This window comes from Oncorhynchus clarkii, chromosome 9, assembly GCF_045791955.1.
Source record: "Oncorhynchus clarkii lewisi isolate Uvic-CL-2024 chromosome 9, UVic_Ocla_1.0, whole genome shotgun sequence".
Taxonomy (NCBI): domain Eukaryota; kingdom Metazoa; phylum Chordata; class Actinopteri; order Salmoniformes; family Salmonidae; genus Oncorhynchus; species Oncorhynchus clarkii.
In genome coordinates this window covers 54,460,249-54,482,177 of record NC_092155.1, presented here as the reverse complement: position 1 = coordinate 54,482,177, position 21,929 = coordinate 54,460,249, and the positions used below count along the sequence as shown (strand labels likewise).

The window sequence follows — 21,929 nt, the reverse complement described above, 5'->3', positions numbered from 1 at the left end:
TATTTGAATATTTAATTATTATAAAATAATAATAATTACACACAAGAACTTTTGATTAATAAAATATTTAAATCCGTCATCTTCCTCAAATATAGTCCGGAGAATGAAGGGATGATGACCCACTCTCCGAGAGGAAGGGAATCTACTTTGATTGGTCATCAACTCATGGCTCACACACTTCATTCAGGATAAGTAGAGTTAACCTCGAGTTAGCCTGCCCCGAAGCAGGTTAGTTCTGAAGGATTTGTTGCCATAGAAATTGATCTGGCTAAAAGGTGAGCCACTTTCGTGTCAGCAGTTATAACGAGTTGACCAAAGTTACCTCACTAACTCCTCGAGTGGCGCAGCGGTCTAAGGCACTGCATCTTAGTGCAAGAGGCATCACTATAGTCCCTGGTTCGGAATCCAGGCTGTATCACATCCGGCCATGATTTGGAGTCCCATAGGGCGGTGCACAACTGGCCCAGCGTTGTCCTGGTTTGGCTGGGGTAGGCCGTCATTGTAAATAAGAATTTGTTCTTAACTGACTTGCCTAGTTAAATAAAGGTTAAATACAAAAATACAAAAAACAGATTCATAGTATCGGGCTCTGAGGCCAGATTCACAAGACACTACTTAAGAAAAAACGTAAGAAGTTTCTTATGGAAAAAAATAAGAAGTTCATATGATAGTTCGTAAGTGCATTCCTTAATGTTCTTAGGAATTCATAGTTTTCTTAGGAACTTCGTAAATATCTTTCCTAAGAACTTTGTAAATATCTTCTCATGTGGCATTGACATTAGTGACGTGCTTGAAATCAATAAATAAACCTGTGACAGGGATGATAGGATTTGGCCCATTATAATAAAGTGTTGATATTTCAATTTGATTACATTTATTTATCTACTTTATGTCTCGAGAATATACATTTTTTAGGTGGCTCGCAAACCCTTCAAACACAAAAATAAACATTTTTCACAGTTATATCAAAAACAAAAATGGATAACCAAGAAAAGCACAACATTTCAGCAAACAAGAGCTTGAATTAATGGTGGAGGAAATAGCAGCCAGGAAAAGGTTGCTGTTGGGGAGACTCGATAACTGCGGAGTCACTGCAGAGACCAAAAAGAGAGGATGGGTGAGAGTGGCCGAGTCTGTCTCTCCCGTTGGGGGTATGGCAAGGGACAGTGATGTTGTAAAAAAAAAAGTGGTCCGACATCAAGTCGGCTGCTAAGAAAGGAGCTGAGAGAAGCAGGGAGTTGAAGAAGACTGTGGGGGGGGGGGGGGGGGTTAATCGACCATTCATGTGGACCAGCTGGAATGAAGGTGTTGTCCATGAAAGGAGACAGAGTGGTAGAGGGACTGCGTGACCGGTGAGTTAGTTGTTAAGTTAGCCAAGTTCTTCTTTACAAATTGACAAGCTAACACTAGCTATTAAACACTTCTATAATATTGTAATATATTGTTAATTACTAGGTAGCTAGATAATGCGCGTTTAATTTGTTTTCCTGCTGTATTTAAATGTTCGGAAGCAGACTGTCTGTGGCAGTGGCGCAAGAAAATGTTCACGGTTACAAAAGTATCCAGTTGTCACAAGACAAAGGTTTAGCTGTCCTAAAGTTAAGTAGTTTTCCACGAAGAAATCTTAAAACATTATTTTCAAGAATCCCATTTCCTCTTAACTTTTTACTTAGGAGAAACACAGGAAAAAAATTAGGAACATTTCCGATAACTTTAATGAGGAATAGCAACTTTGCTTAAAACTTTTACAGTATCGGTGTGTACCCCGCAGGACGGTTGAGCTAACATAGGCTAATGTGATTAGCATGAGGTTGTAAGTAACAAGAGCATTTCCCAGGACATAGACATTTTGTTAATCTAACTGCAGTGTCCAATTTACAGTAGCTATTACAGTGAAATAATACTATGCTATTGTTTGTGGAGAGTGCACAGTTAAGAACTTGAAAATCTATTAATAAACCAATTAAGCACATTTGGGCAACATTTTGAACAGAAATGCAATGCTTCATTGGATCAGTCTAAAACTTTGCACATACACTGTTGCCATCTAGTGGCCAAAATCTAAATAGCACCTAGATTCCTAAGTCATATATTGGCCTTTCTCTTGCATTTCAAAGGTGATGAAATAAAAATTTAAAAAGATGCATGTTTTTTTTCTTTGTATTATCTTTTACCAAATCTAATGTGTTATATTCTCCTACATTAATTTCACATTTCCACAAACTTCAAAGTGTTTTCTTTCAAATGGTATCAAGAAGATACATATCCTTGCTTTAGGTCCTGAGCTACATACAGGCAGTTAGATTTGGGTATGTCATTTTAGGTGAAAAGTCTTACATACGCTAGCCTATTAACCACGTTATGACTGACTTGTTAGTCCTTGCTAGTTTGATTGTATTGACATACCAATCCTTAAAGTTACATTAGTCCGTTTATGTCCAAAATATTGAGTTATTGAAACTGAAACAGTGCATCACGAATGGAGGCAGCAAACAATGTACCAGGCTAGCTGTGATTTACAACCTGATAGCAATATGTTTTGGACTCCAATAAATGTATTGGTGAATTATATGAATCATGCATTGAACTGCATCGATCTATTCTGCCAACAATGCCTTAGTGTATGTCATTGCAATGTTAAATCAAATATAACCTATTTTTAAACCTCTTATAAAGTTGATTTTGAAGCATGAACTGGGAATTTGATATTTTTTATTAATTTTGTGATTGTTGGTTTGTTTTTTCTTTAATATTGCAAATAGATTGTAGCTTCCATCAATGTAATTGTCTGCATCATTCTCAACTCACCATATATTTTTTGGTAAATATACATATTATTCTCCCTTAACCCTACCACCCCTATCCTAATTGGAGTAAACTAATGGACAAGAACACTTAGGCTTCTATTTCCAACTGATACATACTATATACAGTCTATATTTTACAGACATAATATATTTTACAATAGTTGTTTTTAATCCCATTCAGCTACCTTCAACCCCTCCCGTCTATCGCTGAAGACCATTCAGTTCTATTTGCCATATATGTTTAATTGTGGTGTTTAACAAAAGTTCAACCTATATACATTTTACAGACAGTATATTTTACATTAGTTATCTTGTTGTTTTAAGTCCTACACTTCAGCTCCACTCAACCCCTCCCATCTATCTCTTAACACCATCCATTTTTCTATTTCTATTTGCCATATATTGTTCAACTGTGCTGTGATGTTTCACAAAATTTCAGAACCTTTCTATTCTCATAGCTTCTACAGATTGTAAATGTAACCATTTTTTCTAAAAGTATTATTATAATATTGATCGATTGACTATGACTTTCCAAAAAGCAGTGCTATTTGCAGAGTTAGCTCCAAGTAAATTTTGCAATTTCTCAGCCATTCCTGTACCTGCGACCAAAAACAAGCTACATATGGACAGTACCAAAACAAATGATCTAATGATTCTTTCTCTTCGTGGCAAAAACTGCAGAGCTATATTTAAATTGAAAAATTCTAAGTGTTGAATCCGGCGTCATTTTGGTTATCAGTTCATAAACCATGTGCCATGGAATCGGTCAATCAAAAATCTCTTCCCAACTATTTTTCAATCTATATGGCACAGCTGTTTTTTGTCCTTAAATGAAAATGGTATACTTTTTTATTCATCACAATTTTCTTTAATCAATTTTGGTCTTTAATGCAGGGCCGACAGACAAGTTCCTTACTTCTCCCCCTTCCACATGCCTCTTCAATTTTTGCGGTAAGGTTGCAAATTAGTCTAGCCTCGTGCTAGGCCCATCTCCTGGCTAGCTGAAGAGGTCAATCAGCCACTCCTTGGGCAACAATACATATTTTGCCAATTTGCCTGAACCCATTTTACTACCGACACGGAGCCCCGACGATTCCACCGCGACTGGTCTACCGACGTAATCCGCCTGAGGGGTGTCAACAGGCTCCTCCATTGCAACGTCCCCTGAAGGCCCATCCGCTAGCCTGCTAGCTGTCTAGAACATATCGAACCGCTAGCTGAAGAGGACCATCAGCCAATTTCTTGGGCTACAATACTTATTTTGCTAATCGGCCTTGACCCTTTTACTGCTTACACGGAGCCCTGCAGCCCCCGTCTGAGGGGGCTTCAACAAACTTCTTACATCACGACGTCCCCCGTAAGGCGCTTCTGCTAGCCCCGGCCCGCTAGCTGTCTGAATCGCCGTGATCACTAAGGTACACTAAGGTACCCTAATGTCAATATGTCTTGTCCATTGCGGTTTTGTTTAGTGATTATTGTCTTATTTCACTGTAGAGACTCCAGCCCTGCTCAATATGCCTTAGCTAGCCATTTTTGTTTCACCTCCCACACATGCGGTGACCTCACCTGGTCTAAATGATGTCTCTAGAGACAAAACCTATCTCATCGTCACTCAACGCCTAGGTTTACCTCCACCGTATTCCCATTCTACCATACCCTTGTCTGTACATTATGCCTCGAGTCTATTCTTCCGTGCCCAGAAACCTGTTCCTTTTACACTCTGTTCCGAACGCACTAGACGACCAGTTCTTATAGCCTTTAGACGTACCCTTATCCTACTCCTCCTCTGTTCCTCTGGTGATGTAGAGGTTAATCCAGGCCCTGCAGCACCTAGCTCCACTCCCATTCCCCAGGCACTCTCATTTGTTGACTTCTGTAACCGTAAAAGCCTTGGTTTCATGCATGTTAACATTAGAAGCCTCCTCCCTAAGTTTGTTTTACTCACTGCTTTAGCACACTGCCAACCCGGATGTTCTAGCCGTGTCTGAATCCTGACTTAGGAAGGCCACCAAAAATCCTGAAATAACTATAACATTTTCCAACAAGATAGAACTGCCAAAGGGGCGGAGTGGAAATCTACTGCAGAGACAGCCTGCAGAGTTCTGTCATACCATCCAGGTCTGTGCCCAAACAATTCGAGCGTCTACTTCTAAAAATCCACCTTTCCAGAAACAAGTCTCTCACCGTTACCGCTTGTTATAGACCACCTTCTGCCCCAGCTGTGCCCTGGACACCATATGTCAATTGATTGCCCACCATCTATCTTCAGAGCTCGTACTGTTAGGTGACCTAAACTGGGACATGCTTAACACCCCGCCCATCCTACAATCTAAACTAAATCTCACACAAATTATCAATAATCAACCAGGTACAACCCCAAATCTGTAAACACGGGCACCCTCATAGATATCATCCTGACCTCCAAATACACCTCTGCTGTCTTTAACCAGGATCTCAGCGATCACTGCCTCATTGCCTGGTCCGTAATGGGTCTGCAGGCCTTTCTAATCGACCTGGCCCTGGTATCCTGGAAGGATATTGACCTCATTCTGTCAGTAGAGGATGCCTGGTTAATCTTTAAAAGTGCTTTCCTCACCATCTTAAATAAGCATGCCCCATTCAAAAAATGTAGAACCAGGAACAGATATACAGTGGGGCAAAAAAGTATTTAGTCAGCCATCAATTGTGCAAGTTCTCCCACTTAAAAAGATGAGGCCTGTAATTTTCATCATAGGTACACTTTAACTATGACAGACAAAATGAGAAAAAAAATCCAGAAAATCACAGTGTAGGATTTTTTATGAATTTATTTGCAAATTATGGTGGAAAATAAGTATTTGGTCAATAACAAAAGTTTCTCAATACTTTGTTATATACCCTTTGTTGGCAATGACAGAGGTCAAACGTTTTCTGTAAGTTTTCACAAGGTTTTCACACACTGTTGCTGGTATTTTGGCCCATTCCTCCATGCAGATCTCCTCTAGAGCAGTGATGTTTTGGGGCTGTTGCTGGGCAACATGGACTTTCAACTCCCTCCAAAGATTTTCTATGGGGTTGAGATCTGGAGACTGGCTAGGCCACTCCAGGACCTTGAAATGCTTCTTACGAAGCCTACTCCTTCATTGCCGGGCGGTGTGTTTGGGATCATTGAAAAACATCCTGTGGCATACTGCATTAGCATCGAATAGCGCCCGCGATATGCAACTTTTCAGGGAAGTTAGGAACCAATATACACAGGCAGTTAGGAAAGCAACGGATAGCTTTTTCAAAAATAAATTTGCTTCCTGTGGCACAAACTCCAAAAAGTTCTGGGACACTGCAAAGTCCATGGAGAATAAGTGCACCACCTGCCCACTGCACTGAGGCTAGGAAACTCTCACCACCGATAAATCAACGCATTTTTCTACAGCTGGCCATGCTTTCCACTTGGCTACTCCTAACCCGGTTACAGACCTATATCTATCCTACCCTGCCTTTCTAAGGGCTTTGAAAGCCAAATTAACAAACAGATCACAGACTATATCAAATCCCACCGTACCTTCTCTGCTATGCAATCTGGTTTCTGAGCTGGTCATGGGTGCACCTCAGCCACGCTCAAGGTCCTAAATGATATCATAACCGCCATCGATAAAAGGCAATACTGTGCAGCCGTATTCGTTGACCTGGCCAAGGCTTTGACTCTGTCAATCACCACATTCTTATCGGCAGACTCAACAGCCTTGGTTTCTCAAATGACTGCCTCACCTGGTTCACCAACTACTTCTCAGACAGAGTTCAGTGTGTCAAATCGGAGGGCCTGTTGCCCGGACCTCTGGCAGCCTCTATGGGGGTGCCACAGGGTTCAAATCTTGGGCTGACTCTTTTCTCTGTATACATCAATGATGTTGCTCTTGCTGCTGGTGATTATCTGATCCACCTCTACGCAGACGACACCATTCTGTATACTTCTGGCCCGTCTTTGGACACTGTTAACTAACCTCCAGACGAGCTTCAATGCCATACAACTCTCCTTCCATGGCCCCCAACTGTTCTTAAATGCAAGTAAAATGCATGCTCTTTAACCGATCGCTGCCCACACCTGCCCGCCCGTCCAGCATCACTACTCTGGAATGTTCTGACTTAGAATATGTGGACAATTACAACTACCTAGGTGTCTGGTTAGACTGTAAACTCTCCTTCCAGACTCACATTAAGCATCTCCAATCCAAAATTACATCTAGAATCGGCTTCCTATTTCGCAACAAAGCATCCTTCACTCATGCTGCCAAACATACCCTCATAAAACTGACTATCCTACCGATCCTTGACTTCGGCGATGTCATTTGTAAAATAGCCTCCAACACTCTACTCAGCAAATTGGATGCAGTCTATCACAGTGCCATCCGTTTTGTCACCAAAGCCCCATATACTACCCACCACTGCGACCTGTATGCTCTCGTTAGCTGGCCCTCGCTTCATATTTGTCGCCAAACCCACTGGCTCTAGGTCATCTATAAGTATTTGCTAGGTAAAGCCCCGCCTTATCTCAGCTTACTGGTCACCATAGCAGCACCCACCCGTTGTACATGCTCCAGCAGGTATATTTCACTGGTCACCCTCAAAGCCAATTCCTCGTTTGGCCGCCTTTCCTTTCAGTTCTCTGCTGCAAATGACTGGAACGAATTGCAAAAAAAAAAAATGGCTGAAGCTGGAGACTCATATCTCCTTCACTAACTTTAAGCACCAGCTGTCAGACCAGCTCACAGATCACTGCACCTGTACATAGCCCATCTGTAAATAGCCCATCCAACTACCTCATCCCCATAGTGTTATTTTTGTTGTTGTTGCTCCTTTGCACCCCAGTATCTCTACTTGCACATTCATCTTCTGCACACCTATCTTCTGCACACCTATCACTCCAGTGTTAAATTGGTCATTTGTAATTATTTCGCCACTATGGCCTATTTATTGCCTTACCTCCCTTATCTTACCTCATTTGCACACACTGTACATACTTCTTTTGACTGTATGTTTGTTTATTCCATGTGTAACTCTGTGTTGTTGTTTGTGTTGCACTGCTTTGCTTTATCTTGGCCAGGTCGCAGTTGTAAATGAGAACTTGTTCTCAACTAGCCTACCTGGTTAAATAAAGGTTAAATAAAATATTTTAAAAAAGAGCGTGCAAAGCTGTCATCAAGGCAAAGGGTGGCTACTTTGAAGAATCTCAAATATAAAATATATTTTCATTTGTTTAACACTTTGTTGTTTACTACTTGATTCAATGTGTTATTTCATAGTTTTGATTTCTTCACTATTATTCTACACTGTAGAAAATGGTAAAAATAAAGAAAAACCCTTGAATGAGTAGGTGTGTCCAAACTTTTGACTGGTACTGTATATATTTTTACTTTTTTGACCAATCACAAGTGGAGCGCCTCCTCTAATGGATGAGCCGCTACTGAGAGACACCATATGATAAACTACAGGGGACAGAATGCATGACAGTGAAACTGATGAGAACTTGCTCTACCTACCTGCCACTGGTGCTGCTGCTGGTGCTGCTGACAGAGTTGGAACTGGAGGAACGGCTGCGAGAGCCGGTGCCACTGTGGGAGCGGGGAGGCCAGGATGCTGGACTCGCGAACCTTTGTGGAGAGAGGTTACGTGAATGTGAAGAGTGTGGAGACAGGCTGCGACTGTCATGGTAAGATCGATCTCCATGTCGTCCCTGCTCTTCTTGGTACAGATCCCTGTGATCTATGCTGCCCAGTATAAAGGGTTCTCTGGCACGAGTATCATATTGAGGCTCTGGTGTATCAAAGTGGCTCGGGCTCCGGCTATGTGAACGATAATATCCCACACCAACCGATGAAGATCCTCCACTTCCTCCAGCCACAGTCCCAGCCCCACCACCTGTTCCACAGGCACTGACGCAAGTACCAACAACTCCTCCACCGACCCCTGCAGAGCCAGCCCCAACACCTCCACTGGTAGTGCCAGAGCCAGTGTTAAGCATTCTCTCCCTGGTATCTCTGTAATAGTCTGAATCGTAGTGACGCTGCCGGTCAAAGCTACTGCCAGCACGCTCGTGATGTCCGTAGGCATTGTTATCATATGCTCGATCCCGACTTTCAGCAGTCCTGAGTGACAGGGAGAGATATGGAAGGAGGAAATGGAGGGAGAGAGAGAGAGAGAGAGAGAGAGAGAAACGTTATGCTTTTTGACACTAATTAGTAATCAACTAGTTGAGCTTTACAAGGTGGTAAATAAAAGTGTCAGGCTGTCAAATAACTAAGACAGCAGTCAAGTTGAGTGTTCAAATGGTGTTTGTTTATTTGAGACTTAAAATATACAGTAAACATATCAATTGATATCATACTTTACTTATTAGATATTTGTAAAAATGTCTCATTAATTCATATTGCTCATTATATTTTGCAGAATGTCACTTTTATGCAGATACTTTCTGATTTCTATCTAAATTAAATTTAACAATTACTAACTAGGCATGACGATTAATCTTTCACTTGTTTGTGATTTTTTTCCCCCTAGTATTTGACAAACATCCAAATCTTCGCAATTGGAAAATGTCATGAAAACTAGATAAAAGGAGTAGATATTTTGTACATGGAATTACATGTGCTCGACAGAAAAGCAGAATGAAAAGAAAACTAGTTTCTATATAATTCTCATGACCCACACAATAGAGAGCACAACCGGATGTGGAAAAACAAAAGTCTGGAGACTTCAATGGATGCAGTGCTAAAACCTAACGTTATTAAAAAATATATTTTTCCTATTCTGGACAGCCGTACATTAATAGTGCAGGATCAGACAGATCAAAGATGATGGCTAGCTCCAGTTTATATTTTGCAACCCTAATAACAATACAACAAATATTATTGACAAGAAGCTATTTCAAAGTATGGAATCCATTCTTAAATGGAACTGAGGAGCATTTCAGGCACTAGACAAGCAGTTGATAGTTCAATACTAATCTACTGAGCTCGCATGTTAGCTTGTCATTAGGGATGTCCAGGATTAGATTTTGATATTATGATAACCCTAAAATATCGCAATTACATGGTTTTCACTGTATTGTGCAATTAAGATCATAATGTTATTGCACAATTTGTTATGTTATCTTTTAATTAAATTCACAGGGGTAGCTGCTAGCTAGAAAGATATCGCGCTCATTCATAATCAATTATGTAATCAGTACAATGCAGAAGTTTCTGAGGATTATCCTGCAAGATACTGCAACTTGCTATCTAAAAGTAGAAAATCACCAGACCTCCTAACTGGTAGCTTGTCAAGGTGTGACAGCCTTCATCTATGTCAGAATGGCCTAAAACACCAATCGAAATATTTTAGGTACACTGAAATTGATTGATATCCTCTGCTCTGATAAATTTGTACAATTCTATTCATTAGTTAAGTTCTTATAGAAGGTACACCACCACCTCAATAAGGAGGCATTCGGGGTCCATAAAAAAATGCATGAGTTGGCGAAGTGGTGAATTATCAACAAATATTTAAAAATGTTGTGAATTAGGGCAGAGGAATAAAAAAGCCCAATTCATGCCTACTTAAAAATGGAACAGCTTACAATGTAGCAAACACACTTAGATGATTAATTCACTTTTTCATACGTAGGAGATTAATCTGTGACTTATTGAAACGCAGTATAAAAGGGGCTGGCGGTGTAACTTCTGCTTTGCTTGAGTCTATCAATCTCAAAGAAACCAAAGTATAACTAATATTCAATCTAATTGAAATTATAAACTGGGAGATTCGAGCCCTGAATGCTGATTGGCTGACAGCCGTGGTATATCAGACCGTACACCACGGGTATGACAAAATATTTATTTTTACTGCTCTTATTACGTTGGTAACTAGTTTATAATAGCAATAAGGCACCTCTGGGGTTTGTGGTTTAGGGCCAATATACCTATCATTTATTTGCAATGAGCTATTACTCAACAATCGAGCCCACTAGCCTTTTTTCTGTTAGCAAATGCATTCATATTTATGTTTTCATGTAGATTTGCATGGCTGCATGATGACATGTTGGACAATAGAGCTATATAGAGGACTCCTCTTTGTATCTGTGTCATTATACCATCTGTGATATCCTCAATGGTGCTGCACATGCAATCTTTATTTTGAAGTAGTATATTTTCTTCTTCACGATTGGCTGATCCCTCCTGATGACATGCTTAGACATGACTCCAACAAGGTTACCATGAGGGATCAGTCAATGAATTTGTAAGTCCCACCCAGTTGACTAAATTAAAATGGTGGAAGCCCTCAATGGCGCTGCCCATGCTAATACGGCCTTATGGTCATTAGAGGCCTCTATCATTCTCTATATGCCCCCACCCTAAGTTTCTGAGCAAATATTAGTATTTATTTAATATTGGACATAAAATACTTTAAAAACACCAGGAAATCAGCCCCAAGCGATTTAAATGTTGGAAAAGTGTTCCCAATTATTCCCAAGCATAACAGAGAGACTCGTAATCATATACAAATGCAAGACAGATTTAAAATTATTATGTTTTAGTCAAATATCATATTACATCTTTTGGGCTTCTTGCGGTCAATTTGCAGTCTACAAATGATTTGAAATGATGTTCCGGCCCCCTGACCATCCACTCAACAATTAAATTGGCCCACAGCAAAATCTAGTTGATGATCCCTGCTCTATGGTTTGGACGCAAACTTTTGTGAACTCCTCCATGTAGATATTTGCAACTATGCTGTTTAGTCCAAATCTGGACAGAACCGCGTTAACCTATTTTGGGACTTTCTGAATATTTGAATCTCAAATGTGTGTACAATGCCAGTGTCTCCATTGTCCTGACAGTCATAGAATTTGAATGATTCATGAATCGTAAAATAATTAAACCTATTAAGGCAGGATTTTTATCTATAATTGTTTGTTACCATCACATGCTGGTACTGTATACAGCGAACGGATTGCTAGCTAGCTACTGTAGTAGGTGTGTTGCTGTCAAGTGCATGCACTGCCCATAGCCATAAGGAATAACGGTTCTTTGGCACTGACATATTTTTAGCTACTTTGTGGCTGCCAGTATCATATAAAAACTGTGAGGTTAGTGTGAATATGTCATGCTACCTACTAGATCAACAAAAAAGTATTATAATCGCAGTTCTCTGATTTTACATGCAACATTGTAAATTGTGACAATTAGGGTTGCTGAAGCCAATGGATAATTTGGCTTCCAGTATAAATTCTAAGAAATCTGTTCCTGGACTTATCCTGCTCTTGGGCTCAGAAGAAAAAAGGACTTGACCACAAGTTTCCAAGGTTAGGCTACTAACGATCATGTAGCAAGACCAAATGAGAGACTAGCCATCTAAACATTGGCATAAACCCTTTAGTGGTGGCAAATCTGACAGTAAAATGTCATATACAATAGCAATTCAAATTGGGTTGAATAGAATCCGATTTTGATTAACTGATACAACTATTAAATCTGACGTAATTGTTCATGTTTTAACAAGCATTCAGAGGAGGTGCATGATTCCTTCTCTGTTTACCATGATCTGGCCTGTATCTACATTTTTCACTTTAAATGTGAAAAATGCCTCAGCAAAGTGGTACTATTGACTAGGGAGAGCAGGGATTAGCAGCTGGGAAGTGGGCAGGGTAGGTTCAAGGTGAGGGGAGACAGTAGGTAAAAAGTAAAGAGTCTGCAAATAACAACAAGCAGTTAAACCGTATGTTTAACAGCTACTTCTGTTAGTGAAAAATATGGAGAGACAGGGGTTCAAACTAGGGGTTAGAGAGAACAGCTAAAATACACAGGGCAGGATATACCAACCTTTTGAGACAGCGGTAACCCGACCTACAATTCCAAATACAATCTAGGGAGACAGAACTTTGTGAGCAAAAAAAGGAAAAACCAATAGGGTGGGCATAAAAATGTATCAAAAACATTCTGGTAGGTTTATGTTCAAACAAGTCTTTGCAGCCAAGATAATAAATTATTCCAAGCAGATGTTTGCAGTGCCAATTCCAAAAAGAGTCAATGTAAAAATATATCCACAGAGAAAAGCACACAGTATAGGTAGGTTTATGTTCAAAACAGTAATCCTCGTCAGTATGGCAGGAATCCTCACTTGCTTTGATCAGATAATCCAAAAATCAAATCCAATTGTAACAAGATTTTGATGTGGTGGAAAATAGTCATAGGACTAAACTATCCTTTCAAAAATGGTTACATAAAACATAACTGATAAAAATAAAATCATGGAAAATTAGGCTACAGAGTCCAGTCAAATCAAGAAATTATATCCAATTGTCCAGCTTCTGTAAACAGTGCTCTATTGATACCCCATGAGCAATGAGTCTGGAACATCATGGCACACGATTTTATGGAAAAGTTTTTCATCTTCATCTTTAATAGTCCGCCACATTCTGTGTGCAAAATTGAGCAATAGTCCAACTAGATCCATTGAAGCAAAAATGATCTGACCGTAACACAGTTTACCTGTCAGAAATAATCCAGTTCACCCAATGATTCTCCCGAACATGTACAGTTCCCTTAAAGGCAGTAGGTTTATTCTTTGGGAAGAAGTTGACAGGATGATGTGTGTTCTGATTCTGGGAATAATTGTATCCAAGGATGGACAGATGTAGTTCCACATTCAGGAGGCAGGTAATCCAATGCCAGAAGACAGGTAGCCCCATATTTCCATTTAATTGTATTGATTTGTATGATCCAAAAATAGTCCAAACCTCTAATAAATTATGTTTAATGCTTCCCCCTACATCCATTGGACAGTCTCACTCTTTCAAGAGCAAAAATATAAATAATAATAATTTGAACCACCAACAAAATTAAGTTAGAATTCAAAAAGTGTTTGTAATTTGCTCAACATTTCTGTAATTTCTCTACAAAGTTGATCAACAGTAGAGGTCTCCCAGCATTTAATTCTTAAAACCTGAAACAAAACATAATCCCACACAAAACCGGATAACCCACAACTTTATTGAATGATAGAATATCCTTTTGTGATTGGCCAGTTAATCCAACGGGAATACATATCCGGTTTAGGTTATCCACATGACTCCGGACCACAAGGGAAGTGATGCATTTGAAAACACCACTGGAATGGGTGCAGAATGATCGAGAACCCAATTTCTACTAATCCAAAAACGAATGAATGCGTCTTTAATATGCAAATATGTATTCTTGGTTGAATTGTTATACAAAAATGACCCATTAATCCACCAAGGAGGGCATGGTACTCCAGATCAGGGTGATTCCAGGGAAGGCCGCTGGAACAAACTCTCTCCAGCATCCATTAATCCCGGGAGATTTACGATATCCAATATGCCCCATACTCTCTGCAAATGGGATATCCACCTCACAGGAATGTTTAAGTTTACAAAGATAATCCTCAACAGCAAATACGCTATTTACTACACACATAGAAATACAATTGTGTGCATGATGTACATACATGCTCATTTACAGTTTCTTGGTGTCTACCATATCAATCCATGAGCGATGGCGACGCTCTGAGGACTTTGGAAGGGATGCCTACAGATTTATTCCTGCGTATGAACTTATTTTATTTCCCCCTCATTCTCCTCTTTAACCCGCAAACAAGTAAATTAATAGATTGTGGAATATGCTTGGAGGTAAGGCGTTACAAGAAACCAAGTTCCCCCTGCGTTCAGAGAAACTTTGTCCACTTACCCGTCTAGTCTGCGTTCATAGCGTCCCTCTCTGCTGTGGAGCAATGCAGGGGGCACATACACCAGGTCCCCTGCCACCCTTGTGAACCCTGAAACATCCCGCCCACGAGAGCCTAAGGACAGGCTATTGTCCAGCCCTCTCACGGCACTAGGGATTGTGCCTGGCTCATTGTAATCAGTGCGCAAGTCTCTATCCCCCATCTTGTTGATAGAATTATGAGCCTTCTGGGCACTTTTAATGTCCACAAAATCAACAAAGGCTGCAACTCCACCTTCTGACCCCCGCTTTGGAAGGACCTTGACACTCTCCACACGTCCATATCTATGGAGGAAAGGGGGAATTATAAGGAAAAGAGATCAGCAACAAATAATTAATTGATTTAAGGTGTATGCCATATTTCATTGGAAATGGAAACAAGTCAATGGGTAAAGGAGCCTACTGTTCACCATATATGTGTTTTATAATATTGAAATGGAAGGGAAAACCTAGTCAGTTGCACAACTGAAAGATCTCTCTCTCTCATCCCTTTGTGACACATTATTCGTTATTTTTCATAATGCATTGTTGGTTAAGCAGATAGCACTATACATACATTTTTCAATAGAGGATGTATTCTAGTTATGAGAAAAGTTCCTCCTTCTAGCTATTCAAAGATGGAACTCTGATGAGGTCTGCACAATGCAGCATAACTACACGTGACATTTCCTGGTTTCCTCTTGCTTGTGGGTGCAATATGTTTTATGCAATATGGCATTCCAAAAACGCTTGATTAAGAGAAATACAGGAAAAAAGTGATGATTTCAATTGTTACCTTGAATGTAGCCTATAATTAAAATGGTTTACTGCCTGAAAATGTATTTTTATTGTAGCCTATGGCGTTTATAAACCAACTGGAGAAAAAAAATTGTGTTTGGGGTTGGTTATTTGCCAGTCTTGGAGAGCTTAGCTCCATGCAACACTTTTTTTTCCTATTCAATGAAAACTAGAGCATAAATCTGTTTCTGCTTATTTTCCGAAAGACACCCTGAGAATGCCCATAAGTGTAGTCTCTCTGTCATGCCAGTTCCCACATTGAATACCCTCCGACGCCATTTTAGAAAACCGTATACACTGCTTCCTCATTCTGCCGTCCCCCATCTTCAAGGACTCCAATCACAAATGTAGCTGTCATGCACCTGCATACGCTGGCTGTTTCTTGTTACAAAAGCTTTAACTAAAGACTGCTTGAAGAGCAGTGAGTAAGTAGACTACCCCGAAATGTATTTTCCACGGGCACTCATTCCCCTCAACAAAATGCTTCATACTCAAAAGTCAAAACAATATGTATGTGATCAATTGTCCAAAACGTTTGTCTTATTATACGTGTAATAGCCTAAGCATATTAAATTCTTATGACGTAACCAATGCATTAAAATCATAAGCATGACATAAATGCCCCGCAATATTTGAAAAACAGTTAGGCTATCATAAGCCATGCATCTGACAATACCATCAAAGGCTAAGGATTACATTAAAGGAAAGTATGCCTAAATAAACGTCCGTTTTGGCCATTTCGGACTGTATTTTGTAGGATACTCTTGAAGTCATAACGATCTGATGAATATTGTCTACATACACTGCATAGCAAACAATGCGCTTGAAATCGTAGCAGAAATACATACGCCATTTAGCCTACAACACAGGATAGACAGCCATAATGTTACATGAATGCAGCACTTCAGCTAACGTAAAGAAATAATATGGATGTCACATCTTTTAATTAGGCTACTCCTCGTGCCTATATCGAAAGATAGGCAGGCTGTTTTTTCCTTGGCGGCCAGTATGGAGCTAGAGAGCGCACACAGCGTCGAAACAAGAACCAAATGTATTCAGATGTTGGGAAATGTTTAATGCACAAAAACGATAGCCTTTGCCGTCAAATCTGATTTGACATACTGATAACAATGTGAAGTAATAGTAATGGAACAATGTGGCAAAAATGTTGCCCTTTACATTTCAGTAGTGAAAAGTAATTATTTTCAACAATAGCCTACCGTTTTTATATAAAGTTTTTTTTTTTATTAAAAAATTGCTATATCAACATGTAGTCTAAAATCGAGAATATGATCCGTGCCATATATAGCCGTGTTTCTTATATGTTGGCAGTTTCATTAGGGTTTATAATCATATGGTCGTTTGTTTACACAACCTATGAATGCAACCAATGTAAAGGAAGGAAATCTTAGTGACATTGTAGGATATCACTGTAATCTATACCAAATGTTATGTTAATCAACTGAACAACAACTAATAGCAACATTCAATGAACATTTCAGTTTATTTTGATAGTCAACTGGTATAGCCACTGACATTTAATGACATTAGGCTAATTGACGCCATATCAGTTACATTGTGATGCTGCTGGCAAGAGTCAGCTCTGCATCACTTCACACAAGCCACCTCAATATTTGCTACAATGTTGCAGTGAGTCTTGGCGGAACTGCAAACTACCTCAATTGTTTTTGCTTAGTTAGAATTCCATTGCACGAGACACTCTCCGCAACTGGCAAGTTTTAGGCTAACCATAAAATTGTAAACACAATTCAAGTCACTGTCTTAACACACCACAACCGGTAGGCTGTTACAGTGGCAAGAGTATTCAGTGGTGCTAGCTATAGCTGTTTTGCTAAAGCAATTAGCTAGCTAGGCTATTTCCAAGTCCACGGTGTGGAAAAGATGTCTTACAAGACCGCGAAATGCAGGTGTGGGTCATAAGATTGCAATTTGTACGTTCATGTTAGTTAACTACAATATCTATCGACTTACTCTTCATCCGAGTTTTGTGAGCTTGTGTTGCTGGTTTGCTGGCAGTTGCCTAGCCAGGCTACCTACTGTCACTGCCTGGGCAATTCGCTCCAGGATTGATCATCTTCTGATTTTAGGGGAATCCGGCAGACAGATGCTGACAGTTGTGACCTACTCAATCAAATATTCGGAATAAGATCGTTTACTCACCGCTTGAAGTGCTCAATGATTTTCTCCTCTCGTACATTTTCGGGTAAATTTCCCACCCATAAATGTCTGGTTTCACGGACCATACTGTGCGCTCCTGTCCCCCGATCATACAGAAGAGTTTGTGATGTCCTTATCTTTTCCGATACAAAGTAAAATACGTTGCGAAATTGAGCGCAGCAAAGTATCGTGCTTAGATCATCAACTGTTTGTTCTGACCCAATGTAACCATTAGGTTCAATTATTGCACTCTGTTTGATTTCCTTTACTGTGCGCGATCTGGGTGTACGAGCATGCGGTCTATTACCATTCCCGTGACTAGGCGCGTCCCTGACACCATGCGACCTTTGGCTGTCGAAATAATGCTTGTAGCTACCTAAAAAGATGCAGCACCCTTGCTCGTAATGAGGCGCACACAGCGCACGCGTGGCACTGTGTGTGAACTCTTTTTTTCCGCTTTCAGTTGAGATCCCTTTCGTCTTGCGCATGCGTGGGTATCGAATGCTTGAGTTTGGGGTTTGGGTCATTGGTTTGGGTAGACGAAGGGTATGAAATTAATCTTTCACACACACAGGCAGCAACTGGAAAGCAGTCCAACAACAGGCCATTGAAACATGTTTTACATTGTGACATTGAATAGTGTATTATCCATTGGATAAGAAAACATAAAACTGTAGGTTACTGCAGTTACTATACAAAGACGCAAATGACAAAAACAACACATTTAGTAATAAAACCTTTATTAGACAGTTGTACTAAGCTTATATGGAATTTATAAGCTTATAGACATGTATTATTTTCAAGAATTTGACGTGCTTAATAAGGTTGAATTCATTTTTTTAAAGTAGGCTTATGTATTGTCGGTTGTACATGCCTTTATTATTATTGCATTATGTAAAATAAAGAGTTAATTATGACGAAGATGAATGTTCAAATGTGTCATGGAATTGTTTCATCCTGCTGCAAATAGTTTTCTACAGAATAACCCCTTGGCTTGAAGGACATTATGGTTACTGGTAGAGTAGAATTCCACTACCTTGGTATGAGAGAACTACAGCGACAGAATTCAGAACATGGACCGTTCTTACTGTATTCTCCCTGTACATCAAGTCAGAACCGTAGATAAATAAAGGGGGCAGACAATGAACGCTCTTACATTATTCGATGATGTCACGTGTGCTCCCTCTCCGGCCTCTAGGTCACCAGTCTACTCGTTATGGCGCACACCTGTCACCATCGTTACGCGCACCTGCGCGTCATCAGACTCACCTGGACTCCATCACTTCCCTGATTACGTTCCCTATATATGTCACTCCCTTTGGTTCCTTCCCCAGGCATTATTGTTTTGTGTGTTATGTCTGTGTTATGTCTGTGCGTTGTTCGTGTTTCTTATTTTGTATTATGTTGTGTTAATTTATTAAAACACTCACTCCCTGAACTTGCTTCCCGACTCTTAGCGCATATCGTTACAGAATAATGCCTCAACTAAGGGAAGCATCAGGGAGTGTTTTTTGTTTTTTGTGTCAGTGGAAAGACGTCAGATCCGGGAGCCGCTACAGGCTCTCATGCTTCAGCCAGATCGCCAGGCTCCCCTGCCTCCGTCAACTCGCCAGGCTTCCCTACCTCCGCCGGCTTGTCAGGCTTTCATGCCTCAGCCGGATCTCTAGGCTCCCCTGCCTCAGCCAGTCTGTCAGGTTCCCGCACCCCAGCCGGATTGATAGGGTTCCCACACCTCAGTAGAGGTGACCGGTCCACTCCTGATCCCCAGGATCGTAATTTTGGTCAGCGCCCTGCTGTCGGAACCGCACGTAGGGGAGGGGGTACTTTCACGTGTGCTCCCTCTCTGGCCTCTAGGTCACCAGCCTGCTCGTTATGGTGCACACCTGTCACCATCGTTACGCGCACCTGCGCATCATCAGACTCCCCTGGACTCCATCACTTCCCTGATTACCTTCCCTATATATCCCCAGGCATTATTGTTTCTGTTCCTGTGTTATGTCTGTGCGATGTTCGTATTTCTTCATTTGTATTAAGTTGTGTTTATTTATTAATACACTCACTCCCTGAACTTGCTTCCCGACTCTCAGCTCACATCGTTACAGATGATTACATTTCTCTAAAACAGGCTATAGGCTAGATGTGCACCACCAAATCAGAACAGTCTAGCTTGCTAGCTAAGATTTTGAAAGTATGATGTTGACATGATCAGTCTAATCAAAGCTACGGTAGATAAAACATAATTTTATCTGTGGCCAATGACCTTGAGCCTTTTTGGATGGGCATTTCTAATGTAACTCTATGGCAGCACCCAAAGGACTTAAATTTGAGCTCTCCGCATAGATTTTGCGGCGACATAGTGTCCCCATGAGTGACATAACACTGAGCCAATCACGGCGCAACTAGAGGACATTACCAACCTCTACGCTCCGTATTTCGGCTGGCTGCCCCACCACCACAGAAAGCACTGAGCTAGGCAGAAACACCTGCATTTTGGAGCTGCCTTACTCAAGAAAGCAAAAAAGAGACCATGTTTGTATGCAGCTTATTAACTCAACAATTTTTTTTTTTTACATTGTTTGCAAACTGATATGTGACACCTGCCCTGAATGATGGGTCACCACTTTAAATGGATCTTTATTTGCATAGGGTATACTCACAGCGCTCAGGGTTTCCCCCTTTTTTACCACTTCATCCCTGGAGGATAACTAACCTAGCAAAATACACTACATGACCAAAAGTATGTGGACACCTACTCGTTGAACATCTCATTCCAAAATCATGGGTATTAATATGGAGTTGGTTCCCCCTTTGCTGCTATAACAGTCTCGTCTGTTCTGGGAAGGCTTTCCACTAGATGTTGGAACATTGCTGTGGGGACTTGATTCCCCGCAGCAATGTCACTGAGCTCTTCAGTAAGGCCATTCTACTGCCACTGTTTGTCTATGGAGATTGCTTGGCGGTGTGCTCAATTTTATACACGTCAGCAACGGGTGTGGCTGAAATAGTCAAATCCACTCATTTGAAGTGTGTCCACATACTTCTGTGTATACAGTGTATATCTTTGCCCTTTTGAATAAGTCAAATCAAAGTTTATTGGTGGCTTACCCAGATTTGCAGGGAAATGTAGCGAAATGCTTATGTTTCTAGCTCCAACACTAAGTTGCAATGCCATTTCAACTTAGTGGCTATACCACAGACGTCAGTAACTCAACACTTTTGCTAGTTTCTGAGCTCTGTTTAATAATTAACAGCATAATCAGGCACAAGGCCACAAAACAAAGTAAGGTGATAAGATATAATTGCCTATAGGTCAAAGTCCTTGTGTTGCAAGTTCAGTAGGCCAGCCTTGTTAATGTTATTAAATATCAAATTACTTGATAGAACCGTAGGCTACAGTTTACAGTGAAGGTTTTATGAAATCTAATGAACAGTTTGAATAAAGATGGGTAGGCCTACGTGAAGAAAACAAATCCATTGTTTTAGGCTACGCATGCGCTGCAATGCGGTAAAAAAAAGAAAAAAGGAGCTGCATTTGAACAAGGACGCATGCGTATGGCTCACCTACCAAGGGGCCAGAGATAGACATTTCTAGAAAGGCTACAGTTGAGTCAAATCGTCAACGAGGAGGTACTGGCACGTTATAATTTCCACTAACTCCATACATGAATGCTCTTGGAAATAATCGTGTGCTTCCAATAACAACGCAACGATTTTTTTTTCTGATGTAAAAAGGAACTGCTAAATAAAATCCAATAACCTCGTGGATTGTACAATTGTTTTATTGTCCAAGACAGGCATTTTGTGGTGGAACTATCAAGCCTATACCATGCCATATTCCTTTACACCTTCAGTCTTGGTCGACCCTGGATTATCATGCGGCACCGTTTTATAATCCACACTTCTTCAAATGATCATGGAATAAATAAACGGAATAAACAAGTCTAATGTTGGAGGCAGGCAAATAAATACCTTACTGTGAAATACAATCTGCGCATACTAAGTGGCCAGAAAACTGTTCTCAAAAGATAGAAAAGGACTGATAAAAAATCTGCTCTGTAGGTGCCATAAATGTGGGGTTTAAATGAGGTAGGCCTATCTGCATTCGGCAAAAAACAGTGCCGAATAGATTTTTCCTGTGAGGTGTAATTTAAAATGCTTAGCAGGACAGTACTTTTGGGTGTCCAAATCAAATTTTATTTGTCACGTTTATTTGTCACGTTTGTCGCGTAAGGTGACCTTACAGTGAAATGCTTACTTACAGGCTCTAACCAATAGCGCAAAAAAGGTATTCGGGGAACAATAGGTAAGTAAAGAAATAAAACAACAGTAAAAGGACAGGCTATATACAGTAGCGAGGCTATAAAAGTAGCGAGGCTACATACAGACACCGGTTAGTCAGGCTGATTGAGGTAGTATG

General features: G+C 40.4%; 1 protein-coding gene across 5 annotated transcripts in view; it reads right to left on the bottom strand.

The window, feature by feature from the left end:
• Positions 1–17,880, bottom strand: part of LOC139416574 (msx2-interacting protein-like) — a 35,565-nt gene extending 17,685 nt beyond the window's left edge. For 3 of the 5 annotated variants that reach the window (XM_071165395.1, XM_071165396.1, XM_071165398.1), the window contains exons 1-3: positions 17,516–17,826; positions 14,522–14,842; positions 8,321–8,926 (exon numbers count right to left, since the gene is read on the bottom strand). In XM_071165395.1, coding sequence (XP_071021496.1) covers positions 8,321–8,926; positions 14,522–14,842; positions 17,516–17,598 — 1,010 coding nt within the window. In that variant the 5' untranslated portion in view covers positions 17,599–17,826. Of the gene's footprint in view, positions 1–8,320; positions 8,927–12,637; positions 12,969–14,521; positions 14,843–17,515 lie in introns of those variants that run through there. The other 2 variants (XM_071165397.1, XM_071165399.1) reach the window with 2 other exon arrangements.
• Between the last annotated feature and the right edge of the window lie 4,049 nt (positions 17,881–21,929).